Source organism: Hakea prostrata, chromosome 1 (assembly GCF_041222555.1).
Source record: "Hakea prostrata isolate BN-2017 chromosome 1, UWA_Hpros_2, whole genome shotgun sequence".
NCBI lineage: Eukaryota > Viridiplantae > Streptophyta > Magnoliopsida > Proteales > Proteaceae > Hakea > Hakea prostrata.
In genome coordinates this window covers 79,388,507-79,401,081 of record NC_142600.1, presented here as the reverse complement: position 1 = coordinate 79,401,081, position 12,575 = coordinate 79,388,507, and the positions used below count along the sequence as shown (strand labels likewise).

Below are 12,575 nucleotides of genomic sequence, written 5' to 3'. Positions count from 1 at the left end.
AAAAAGGAAAAAAAAACACAAAAGAATGTACCATACCATAGGCCTCGGGTTAGGGTCACATTGGTAGAGAGTGAACAATGGTGGTCCACTGACATTTCCGAAGTTCGCAACATCTACGTGCCCACAAGCTTGTGTTATCAGGAACAGCTTGGAATAAAAATCTATGATGTTTATCAACCGAACTGAAAACTTTGTCAAAGAAGAGTTTAATGGGATCTATGATGCGGCTTTCTTATTTGATATATCACGTTTCGAACGGTTGCTAGACATGAGTTATCACCGACACAGCCGGCGTCTAGTTTACCTACGGTGAGCGAGCTTCACTAATCGAAGTCTTACCCCCCCGCTGTGCAATACCAAGTGTAGCTCTTTCGGTAATGAATTTGATTGTTTTGCATGACTAGAAAAGGTTTTCCCCTGCTCCCCTTTTCCTGCCACCAAAGCTCACTAAGCCCAACAAGCGAGCAACAAATAAGGGGTACATTGAAAGAGGAAATGGTGATTCGATGTTCTTGATATGCAGTTCGAAGAAACTGGGAAAGGCTCTCTTTCTTTCCAAAGCTTCAAAACTCTAGGGTGAAAGGAATCATTCATATGATTCTACTCTACTGCCCCCACTCCTAAGAGGTGCATCTTGGAGGATTTCATACTTTATCATGGAGCGTTACCACCAAATCATGTGCATCATCTAGAAGCTTCCATACATCCAATTGTCCAGCCATGTTATTGCACTCCCTTAAGATCTCATCCATACTGCTGTACTTCTGTACGATCAGCTTCCTCCTCTGCAATACACAGGCTGCAATGGCATATAGTAGCAGGTCATCAGTTGGTGGTGCACGCTGCCTAATCCTCCCCCATGCAGACTTGCTAATCCTAGCTCTTATTGCTGCCTGATCTGCCCACATCGCCTCCCACAGGCATAAGGTCTGCTCAAAGGTTAGCTCCCTTCTAAAGAGAACCACCACCATCCTGTAAACAAAGAAGCAGTCCTCAGCCTGAAGCTTCTGAAGGTGCCTGTAGAGATGGGAGTCTTTGCACTTGATAATCTTTGACACAATCTTCAGCTGCCTCCTGATCCCTACCTCATCAAGCCTAAAGTTATGCCGAGCTTTCTTCATGAAACCCACAAAGCACCAAAAGGCCTCAGAGTCGTCCTCTATGACTGCAATTATGGGCGAAAGTAGATCACTCATTCCCTGGCAGTACCCAGTCTCTGAATCATATAGTGCATACGCTTCCAGTATGGCAACCAAGCGGGCCGCATGGAAAACTCTGCAGGGCTCTAGTTGGTCATAGTCCTTCAGTCCAACAGCCTCGGCTAATTTCTGTGACCTGCATTCCAGAACTGCAGCCTGGCTTGGGCAGTATACAACCCATTCTGTATTTGCCCGCAGTGCATCCAGGCGGATGATCCTTTGCCACGTTGTAAAATCTTCAGAAGTACAGGGTTTGGAGGAACTTGTCCTCAAAGGAGAAGGGTACTCCTTGGAGGGATTGTCAGGGTCAATCTCATCAAAATTCTCCAAGCTTTCAGGGTCCTCAACAGAGGAGTCTGAATCAGATGACTCTGCATTCACAAAAGAAGTATCTGCTTGAGTGACTTCACTGTTACAGCCATTTCCTTCAACCAATGAGCTGGAGACTTGGAGCACCCCATCATGAACAAGGCGGCTAGAGTCCAGGTCCTCTGGGTTCCCCTCTTCAGTGGAAAGGGAATCCCTGGCACTGACAATGTCTTCTGAGCCAGGAGAGTCCGGGTCTTGGACCATACTTCCACTCTCCCTCATGCTACCAGTTCCCCATGTTTCTTTTGGCCTTAAGGTGTCACCATCACAGATCAATAGCCGCCTACATTGTTTCCGCAGTTTCTCATACTCCTTTCTGTGTCACCAATTTAAAAAAAAAATGATATATTGGCCAAGTGTACAAAAATATAATAGCCATGAAAAAATTCCAAGATCCACATAAACGTACATTGTTTGATAAAGCTTCAAGGTTGATAAAATTAAATTGAAATGCTACCTTTTCTGAGCTCTGATGGAATCCCTTTCTTCCTTGGAACTGTTCAAGTTATAGCTGTTAACAGAAACACCAAAGGATAAGAACATAGGTAAATTCAGGTAAAACTTCACCCATGCAATTAACTGTTCCTATCTAAGCAGTGTTACAGAAGGAATTGTCACCAATAGTAGAAAAAGGACGTTCAGAAGAAGAGAATATACTACAGGAAATTAGTTTAATTGTATGAGAGTCTATTTTCTCACAGGTCAAGTTTCAGCTCAGGAGGAGTTAACAATATGGAAACTACAGACTACCAAAAGAGTACTCAAGAATGCTTCGATGACTGGGAGATGAATGTATTTGCATGGGAGGCAGGACAGAATTTGGGGATGGAATTTTACGTCTGCCCAATCCAGAACATTCCATACATATCACTGCAAGAGATTACCATGTGACCATACACAAGGCTAGTTCTTTGAGAGCTATAATAAAGATGGGGCTCTCTACAGCCCCTACAATTTGAGCTTCAAAAGGAAATAATTGGAAGCAGCTCAAAACATGAAGAGAAGACCACAACACTTTTCAGGTGAACAATGTCACAGCTCCATATTTACCTTGATTGGAATATTACTAGGGAGATCTTTTGGGGCCCAAGACCAGATTGTATGGATGCTTTATTAGAAGAGTTAGTTGTCTAAAAATGCATGGAAGACTCAAGAGTCCAGTTTGTTTCTATTTTAGATTTATTCTCTCACTGTGTGGTGGTCTACTAAGCAACCTTAGCTCGATTTAGTTTCTAATTTCAGATTTGGAAAATATGATTAATTTTCTATATTTAGTTTGCTTCCTTTTCTTGTAAGTTTCTAATTCTTTTCATACTAGTAAGGCAAGCACTAGCTGCCCATAAATATGCATCAGCTCTTAGGAGTCCTTTTATATAAGGTTGTAATAGGTGCAAGTATTGAAAAACAGATTTTTTTCAATAAAATTGCTTTGCAAGCTGCTGCTGCCTTCTTCATCCCTTGTGAGAGCTAAAACTGAGGTTGTGATCTAAATTTCGGTGGGATTGTGTTTGGTCCAATTGACTCGATGGTGTGAAGACCAGAAGGTCATGGTAGGAATGGAATCTGATCCAATCAAAACATGGCGGTCTAAAGCCCAGGAACTTCCAATTGAAACTTTCTTTCAAGTTCTTCAAGATCTCATTCTTGATCTCATTCCAAGTTCAAGATTCAATCTTTATTCACAATCCTCTAACAAACTGAGCAGTCGCCGAGAAAACCTATACTATAGTGAGTTTGATTGATTCGATCAATAATGCTCCTTCTCCTAATCATGGTGGGAGATCTCGCTCTTGAGCGAGATCTTGCCACTCCAAAATAGAGAGATCTCGACCGAGATGGCGAGATCTCGGTCGAGATCTACCAAAATTTTGGCGTAATCTCGGTGACCCATCTCGGTGGGTTTTAGGGCCCTGGCTGGGCTGAAATTTGGTATTTAATCTATTTATGGCCTTTTGAACACATTGGTGGCCTTAGAATTGTGAGAAAATAACCCTAACTACGTCTTCTAAGTCAACCCTATGTGTAAAACCGAAATGTAGAGATATCAAGTAATTCATGTTATCAACTATAAAGTATTAAAGATTACCCAAAAAAAAAAAAACTATAAAGTATTAAATACATTACACATCAAACTATCAAAGAACTTAAATGGCTTCAAAATTTTACAACCATAAGAAGTTTTAGACTTTTAGTAAGTCATAAATCATAATCCATTAGTTCACAATCACAATCACAAGAGTATGTGAGTAATAAGATTACAAGACTACAAGACCGCAAGAGTATCACTCAGCATTCTGCATCAACTAATTCTGAACGGTGGCCACATATGACTCCCAAGTCAACTCATCACTATAGTATGTCACATATAGGTTTAAATGTCACATTAAATTGGTTTCCATGAAAGTTAGATCAAAGCTTGTGGATCAACATATATTTACACTAAACTCACACACCCATTGTAGAATATTCTATTTGAAAAAAAATTCAAATTTGGGGGAAAATCTTACCTTTGTTGTAGATCTAGTTGAAATAGGCTTGAATGATGATAATTTGATGTTTTAGATGTCTTAAAGATGTTTAGAAGTGGAATCCCCAACAAATTCCGACAAAAAATCAAGTTTCTGGCAATTTTTTTATGGTTGCAGCGAGAGAGAGGCGAGATCTCGGCGAGATATGGCAAGATGTGGCGAGATCTCCCATCTCGCAGATCTCGCCTCTCATCTCGTCTCGCTATGTCAAAATGGCGAGATCTCGCAAGATCTCCCACCATGCTCCTAATAACCAAACCTAAGATCCAACCCCTCTCAAAACCATTCCATCCGCCAAATTTCTTGACAAACTAACCTGTATGCAACATCCCAACCATCTCCTACAAACGCTTCCAAATAAACTCCACCCGGAAGAACCCAATCAAGAAGTTGGCAAAAACATTTACAGTCCTGTCCAACTATCCGACCCTTATCCCATGCAGGGGGACAGGAAGAAGGGGGGGGGGGGATCCAATTTTGATGCATTTAAACTTGCCTGTTCATTAAAAATCCTTGTGTAATTAGCCCCTGTTTGATCCTTGTCAATCTAGGGCTACAAGGCTGAGAGACCTGAAACTCTATCCCCAAATGTCTATTCTTCTATTTTCTTCCTCCTTACAATCGACCCCCTGCTGTTACAATTGTTGTGCAAGTGCAACACTAATGTTTCTACATGTGTGAAGACCTGATTGCAACCTTGATCAATAACCTCTGTCAATTACACCATCAACAGAGGGCCTAAAGCTACTGTGGTTTGAGATTCAAGAACTCAGCGACCTGTGGACCTTTTATGATCATATTTAGGGCATCTCAGTTTGGCCATTCCGTTCACTCCACAGTACTACGCGGCTCTGCTCATCCAAGTATTTGGTAGCCAACACTACGTTCCCTTTCCTATCACCTTTAATCCCTTTTGAATTTTTGAACTTCCCAATACAACCCAATGTTCAAGGTTAGATCTACACCACTGTAACAATTAGCTTTGTCCCAAACATGGAGGATCATATCCCATTTAAGTACCTACACTCCCTTCAAGTTGCAGGCTTGCAGCCTAATTCCTCATCTCCAAAATACTCACCCGATACCTCTAAGATCCACTCATTGGCAAATTATCCCTAGTAGTTTGCATTGACCAGACATTATTTACAAATACTTTTAACCTCCACATGGCCATGCATTTGGATTCTCATGGAGTTTCCCGATCTTCACCTTAGGGATACCATAACCAAAATTGCCAGAAGTCCTTTCTTGGATTCTAAAAGGTTGGTTGACAAATTCTTCGGAGAACTGGCCCCACATCATCCTCTCAAACCCTGGAGTAGTGGGAGCCTCATGCATTGGGACACCTTTATACACATAAAAAAGTGTGTTGTCATTGATATTAACTAGAACTACTGAAGTTTGACTTAGATTGCAATAGTTGGCCTATCAAGTACAACTACCTAAATTAAAAATCAAAAACTCATCCAATCAGATCAAACACTATGCAACTATTCTGGAAGAACTTTATCAAATCTAAGATAGTTAAAAAACAAAAGAACACTAATCAACTAGCCCTCTCTTACATTAAAAACACTGCTTCAATGCATACACCAACTTTTCACTTCTCACTCCTTTCCACACTGGCCTTTTTATAATGATGATGAATTCATCTGTATCAGTTCATCATGACAATCCTACAGAATCCCCCACAATGAATTGAAGTAGCACTTAACTGGTGGAACCATCATGATGATTTTGAAAACCTAAAACCCAGACAAAACTGGTTCAACCTGGGTTTTTAGTCCACCATTGATTGGAATAGATTTGTTATTCTTTGTCTTCTATTCATGTTTTACATTGGATACATAGGAATAGACTGGTTTGGTCTAAAGAGTAGGACAGGAGATGGATTGCAAGAAACTATTTCAATCTGAGAGTCTTGCATTGTGCCTCCTTATACAAATGCATGTATCTAAAATTGAAAATGGAGAATTGTAAGGAATTTGGTTGGGTTTACTCTCCATGAGTAGTTCATTTGAGATCCCCTCTGTCCCCTGCAACTCTGAGACTCTATCTTGGATTGCTCCTCTTCTCTAACTTAGTTCCAACAGGAATACACAACTTCAAGCTTAAGTAATGACACAGATGATGTTCTTTTGTCAACAGGACAAACTTGCAGATTTCAACACGGACTGCAAGGTAACCTTAGGTATGCAAAGACATAGAACCGAAGGAAAGACGAAACCAGTTGACACATGGAACTTGCATAGAATGATAATGCTTTTGTTGATTGACCCAGCCAGTTTAATTACGTCAATATCCATTAAGTTATTTTGAAAATCTAGAGCAATAGACTAATTTGAAAAGAATTGATGGTGGCATGATAAGTTGACATAGCTACTAAAATTAAGACTCCTATTTAAAGCATGTCAAAGACCAGAAATCTTCAGAAATGAAGACATAAAATAATACTTCTTTTTCCAAGATGGGGTGAACTCTTTTCTACAACTTTCTTCAGTCCAGATATATATGTCCTTATCTACTTTCACTCCACAACCTCTTCCGAAAAAAGAAAAAAGAAAAAAATCCCAAAAAAAAAAAAGAAATTCTTCAAAAAGCGTCGCAAGAAATAACAGGCAGGTTTAATCCCATGACATGCTCAGAAAGCAGACCCATGGAGTAGAGCTGACAGAGGGGAACATGTAAGTGCAAAAGCTACTGATGGAAGCTGGAAGCTAGCAACAATCCAACATTTGACTTCTTCTAACAAAGACCTTAGATACTTATTTGGAAGCACCACACCTGACGACCTCTCACACCCTATTATAATCATGTACCTGGCATTATATCTGTTACATGATACATGACGCAGAGAGAGAGAGAGAGAGATAAAGAGAGCTCCGAACAAATCAAATGCTTACACTCCTAGGAGAAATGGCCAAACCTCTCCCCTGATGCTCGGATCAACACCCTACATTAAAGATACAAGCAATGAGTTCTCCAACAAGAGTAAGAAAGATATCATGCAACGGCAAAATACAACAATGACAACAACAGGTCAGGGTCAGCTACATGGATCCTCGCGAAGATATTCAAAGTAAAAGGAAGGAATAGAACAACTACAAATGCAAGGAAGACAAAGTAGTAAGACATTTGCAATGAAATCATATAATGGAAAAAAGAGAAAGAATAACTCACTCCACTGCGAACTTTCTTTAAGAACTTCAGACCACCATCACGGAGTTTCCCATCTGGTGTAAATAGGCTTTTCCAAAATTGAGGTGAAAGGGCATGTTTTCTTCTCCTACGAGACCACGGTGATTTTAGACTACCCCTGTCAATGAGAAGGGGGAAAATAAAAGAAGTTAGCTCTTGCAATCACAACTAGGTGCTGCTAAATTAATCAACAGAGAAAACAGTTTATGATGGTACATCAAATATAAAAACATATATAATATGGCTCAAAAATGTATCTTCAAGAAAAATTAGAATTGGTAACACATCCAAAATAAAACCACAAGGATGGATACACCCACAATAGCCCAAGCATCACGGTGGAAAAAAGAAAATGAAAAGCAGAATCTTGCAACTGCTTCAGAAATTATGACAAAGAATTATTCCAATAACATATATGAGTGTCTAGAATGGGGAAGAGTTGTGGATTTTTGAAAGCACCAAAGGAGACAACATGACGATAGATGGACATCTAATTCAAGAGCAATGCATAGGCTCAAGCTAGTTAAGGGTCCAATCACTTGGCCCTTCTTTTTACCAGTAGAACTCATACCACTTTCATGTTATTTCTCCTCCTAACTGAACAAAGATACCGAAAGGAAAGAATTCAATCTGCAAGCATCAAAAAGACGGAAGCATGGACTCCACCATAAATACTAAATGCCCTCTAGCACTGTCATGTAGAAATTTAACTAATGAAAGCAAGTAAGCACCCTAGGATGGCAAACAATAGATAAATAAGGACAGGGTGACACAAATTCAGTACCAAAGTCTTTATATACTAAGTTGATCAGATGACATGCATGCTGAATCCTGCAAATCATTAAAGCTTCACATTTTTCCTATGAGTTACTCCCAATATGATTCTTCATACGTCCAACATCAAAGTGTTAAAAACTATGGCTAGAAAATTAAGTATATTACTGCATGCAATCACTCTTGTAGGCCCAAGGGAATCCTCAAGTGAAAAGCTTATTTCCAATATTTCCTTCATCCAAGCTCTATCAATTTAAGCTTAAGAGCTAAGATGAATACTTTATTGACAGTAAAAGTTCAAGAATCAAGAGCAAATTGAGTAGAAGACAAGATTCAAAAGCACTCAATTAACTACAAAGGAAGACTTCCATGATTAAGAGGCAAATACTTCCAGAAGAAAGGCACTCAAACAAGAAACTATTACCACATGCAAATTCTTTCTTCATTCCTCCAACATAAAGCAACTATTGCCCCCCCCCCCCCAAGAAAAAAAAAAGAAAAAGAAAAAGGAAATTTACTGTGAAGCTTTAATGATACTGCATCACTCAGTATACGACGAATCCTAGAGTTTGTAAGTAACAGAGCTCCAAGAGCTGAACACATGCTCTTACTGTAGCCATTTGCTTCAATAACCATGAATTCAACAATTGGATATGAGAGATTATGTAAATAAAATGAGAAAAATAAAGGAAGAATTCCTCGTCACAATAAACCTAATCCATAACATCCAGACAGAACACCCATTTTCTCTGACATATTCCACTCTGGCTTACATCAAAGCCTTTCGAGGATACAGTAATCAACTCAAGCTCCCAAAGCACTTATAGATATGAGGTGTGACAGAAGGGGCAACAGATGAAACATAAAAGAAAAAGAAAAGGACCCGGGGGAGGTTACTTGAGCATCGTATGAAGCAAAACTTGCCAAAATGCAGAGACAACTCTATACAAGGATGGGGAAGAGAGGCTGAGGAGAACATAAAACTTTAAAATAAAATCCAGTCTTACTCACTATCGATCTGTCTATATATAACCTGAAAGAAAGAAAAAAAGCGCACCCCACTGTTGAAACCTACCCCAAAACAAACAATTCCAAGACAATGAAGGACAAATTAAGCACAACAAGGCAAGACGAACATCAAACTCTTGGAAAAAATATTCGAGATAATCAAAGAGGAAGAAATGTTATCCAAGAAATGGATGATAAAGGAGAAGTGAATCGAGAACGTACGGGAATATCCCGAGATCTGATCGGTAACGGAAACAATGAACACAGGAAAAAAAAGAAAAGAAAGACAGGAAGTAGAATAACGGGTGGAAACAAAAGGCGAAAAGTGCACTCACCGATCAGATGGAATTGGTGAGGAAGAAGCAACGACGAAAAGAACCGAGCGTAAATGAACCCACGATGAAGATGAAGATGAAGACGGAGACGGAGACGGCGATGCGGTGGAGGGGTTCGAATTAGACGGCGACGTCGAAGTATGCGTGCGGCGGAGGGCTTTCATTTAGGTTATCCCTTTGTGTCCTTTTTCTAATTCCTACTACTTTGTCTAGGGTTATTCTGGTGGTTGTTGCTATTGTGGTATCAAATTACCTATGGGAGTAGACAATGGTGGCTGCCAAGGCGATGCCTGCCATGGCCGTCACTGCGATCGCAATTCCGACATTAGAAGGCGCCGATGGACGCCAGAAGCCTCCTCCACCAATACTTCCGATGAAGCTTCCAGCTTTGTTTCCTCCGCTGCTGCTGAAACTTCCACCTTCGACGACTGAAGCGAACCCTCCCTGACCATAACTACCTGAGTTCCACAATATCATCGATAGCAACCTTGCTATTACTCCCACTCTCTTCCCCCCGCGCGATCGCGATGATACCAACGCCACCATCACCCGACTGCTTTATATCCCTGAAACTCAAAGCTACATTCCACCACCACCACCACCATTAACGTCACCTATCGGACTCCTCCGTCATCATTATAATATTGATCATAACTCACTCTCACTCTCTCTCTCTCTCTCCCCCACCTCGCTCGCTCTCGACTCGGTGAATCCTCTCTGCTTCTTCCGTTCTCTTTACCTCTCTTTCTAAAGTTGACCTACAGAGATTGAGAGAGAGGATTATAGAGACAGATATAAAGATTAGTCGTTCAGACTGGCGAGATGACGGACGTTTGCAAATACCTAGCCGCTTCACACCGTCTTTTGTGGGCCCGTGGTGAACCAGCTAGTGCCAGAGCTGTCTCTCCTTCATTGCGCGAAATGACATTTTTGTCCTCTTATTTTGCGCTCATTGACGAGATTTGAAAAATCGCTCCATATCGCCCTGTCGGTGGCCCGCCACATCACCGACACGACGACATATCACTATATGTCGGGTGACATTTGAAAGGATGTCGATGAAAAATTGACTCCTAATTTTGAGTGTTATTTAAAATCATTTTAGTCTGAATTTATTGTGGAGCCTAACTTGAGGTCAATAAATACACTGAGAGCATTATTTTAACCTAAAATATCATCTAAACTAATATTCCCGATCAACATATGTCCGGTTATCTACGAGCAAAACTGAAAGTTTGGAAAACTGACAAATTTATATGAAATCCCATCAATACAAATAATATAAAAGTCGACGATAATGAAGCAAAATGTACTTGTAAACATTGAAGATCAGAGCAAAATATGGTTAAAATACAAGAAACATAAGAGATAAGTGACATTGACAACATATTAGCGACATTAGCGACATATCAGTTACATTGCGATATATCAGCGACTTCTTGTTGACCTAGTGTTGGAGGGGGGTGTCATGTTGTCCCACTCCGACATATGGCAATATATCGCGGACACTTCGCTCCATGCTCATTGATGTATGGGCAATCTTTTGGTCAGGTTGTTTTCGACCCCTGTTGTAAATTTCTTTACAGTCGGAAATCTTACAAAAAGTCCCCTTAGCCACCGGTAAGGACCGATTATCGTTAATGATTAGAATTTCTAACTGTTAAGATTAAAAATTGGGATGTGCCCCTTGTTAGAATAAATTGGCTTAAACTATTTTTTATTTTTTTTATTTATTTATTTTTTGGCGTTTGCTACCTTTATTGCCTTTACGTGGTATATTTGAAAGGAGAACTGAATTTATGTTTAACAAGTGGGTGGTCCCCTGAAGATGTTATGAATTTAGTAAATAACACATATATAAGGAGTTTGCTGCAATGGCTATTTTTTGAGGCAATATCCCTTCTCAGCTGAGGATCAAAAGGAATTAGATAGCAGCACTATTACATGGTCCCTCCAAAAACAGGATTTTATCAAGTTGAATTGTGATGGAGCTTGGTTGGATGATGATAGTAAATGCGGTATTGGACTGGGATTAGAGATGAAAAAGGAAGAGTTTTAGCTGCATTTTCAAGTAGAGTTTATTGAATATCTTCTCTGATGGCCGAGGCATTAGCTCTTAGATCTGATCTAGAATTGGCGAGCCAAAAAGATTTTCGTAATGTTGAAGCAAAAATGATTGTCTGGATTTGTTGAAAATAGTTCTCAAAGAGTCCCCTCCTTCTAGAGAAGTGCTTGTTATTTCAAAGGATATCATGGGTCTAAAGCAATCTTTCGATCATTGTCATTTCTCCTTTGTTCCAATATCTACTAATCCAATGGCATATTCGATTTCAATGCTAGCCTTGTCAATGAGGCTCCCCAGTGAGTGGTTGTCAAATCCATGGCTTTTGCATATTTGTAGTGCAGAAGTTAATGTGTGTTTGAGCTCTTCTTTGCAATAAAATTTTATTTACTAAAAAAATAGATTTTAAAAAAAATATATGAACAAAATGCCTTAACTTGTTAAAATACTAAAAATACCCCCGATTTATATCCTATTTTTGACTTTAAACCACACTCATATAGGTGGTGAAGGGTAAATCCCCCACACACCACGTCATCTTTCATGTGGCTTTCTTCGGTACTCTTCCCATAGAAGCGATCATTCACTAAAGGCTTGTTGGTTGAAATCCTTGGATTCATGAACAGGGTTTTTGACCCTGTTTGATTGGAAAACATGGGGCGGTTCTTGAATCCAATGATTTCAATTTTTAGGGTAAAAATGTGAACAAGGCCATTTTTGGGGATTGAGTGAAATGAGTGGATTCTACCCTAAGTATAAAATGGTGAGGCATTGGCGGATTCATGCCATTCAACTTGACGGAATGAGAACCTCGAACGACTATTGCATTCTCTCGACAGAAAGTCAAAGGTGCAGTTGAAAGTGTTCGTTCTCTGAAGCTTGAAGGTGAGTTGAAAGCTCTTGTTCTTCATCATCTGTTTGTTTTTTTTTTCTACTTTCTCTGATGTTTTTTTCTTCTCACGGTAGGGTTTTGGAGCGACAAAAAGAGTTTTTTCTTGATACAAAGGTGTTGGTCAAAAGGGCATTTGAAAGTGTTCGTTCTCTGAAGCTTGAAGGTGAGCTGAAATCTCTTGTTCTTCATATTCTATTTGTTTTTTCTTCT

At 39.8% G+C, this 12,575-nt stretch overlaps 1 protein-coding gene across 2 annotated transcripts; it reads right to left on the bottom strand.

Annotated features, from left to right (window-relative positions):
* Nucleotides 1-19: 19 nt before the first annotated feature.
* LOC149030329 (rab GTPase-activating protein 22-like) lies at nucleotides 20-10,205 on the bottom strand. 2 transcript variants are annotated; one of them, XM_089142614.1, is made up of 5 exons: nucleotides 9,665-10,205; nucleotides 7,277-7,412; nucleotides 7,000-7,049; nucleotides 2,026-2,079; nucleotides 20-1,884 (listed from the first exon to the last, which is right to left on the bottom strand). In XM_089142614.1, exons 1-5 carry the CDS (start codon nucleotides 9,955-9,957, stop codon nucleotides 645-647), a joined length of 1,773 nt encoding a protein of 590 aa, XP_088998740.1. In that variant the 5' UTR covers nucleotides 9,958-10,205; the 3' UTR covers nucleotides 20-644. The 2 variants fall into 2 exon arrangements, with proteins under 2 accessions (XP_088998740.1, XP_088998741.1); XM_089142615.1 differs by lacking the exon at nucleotides 9,665-10,205 and adding an exon at nucleotides 9,412-9,660.
* Nucleotides 10,206-12,575: the final 2,370 nt, after the last annotated feature.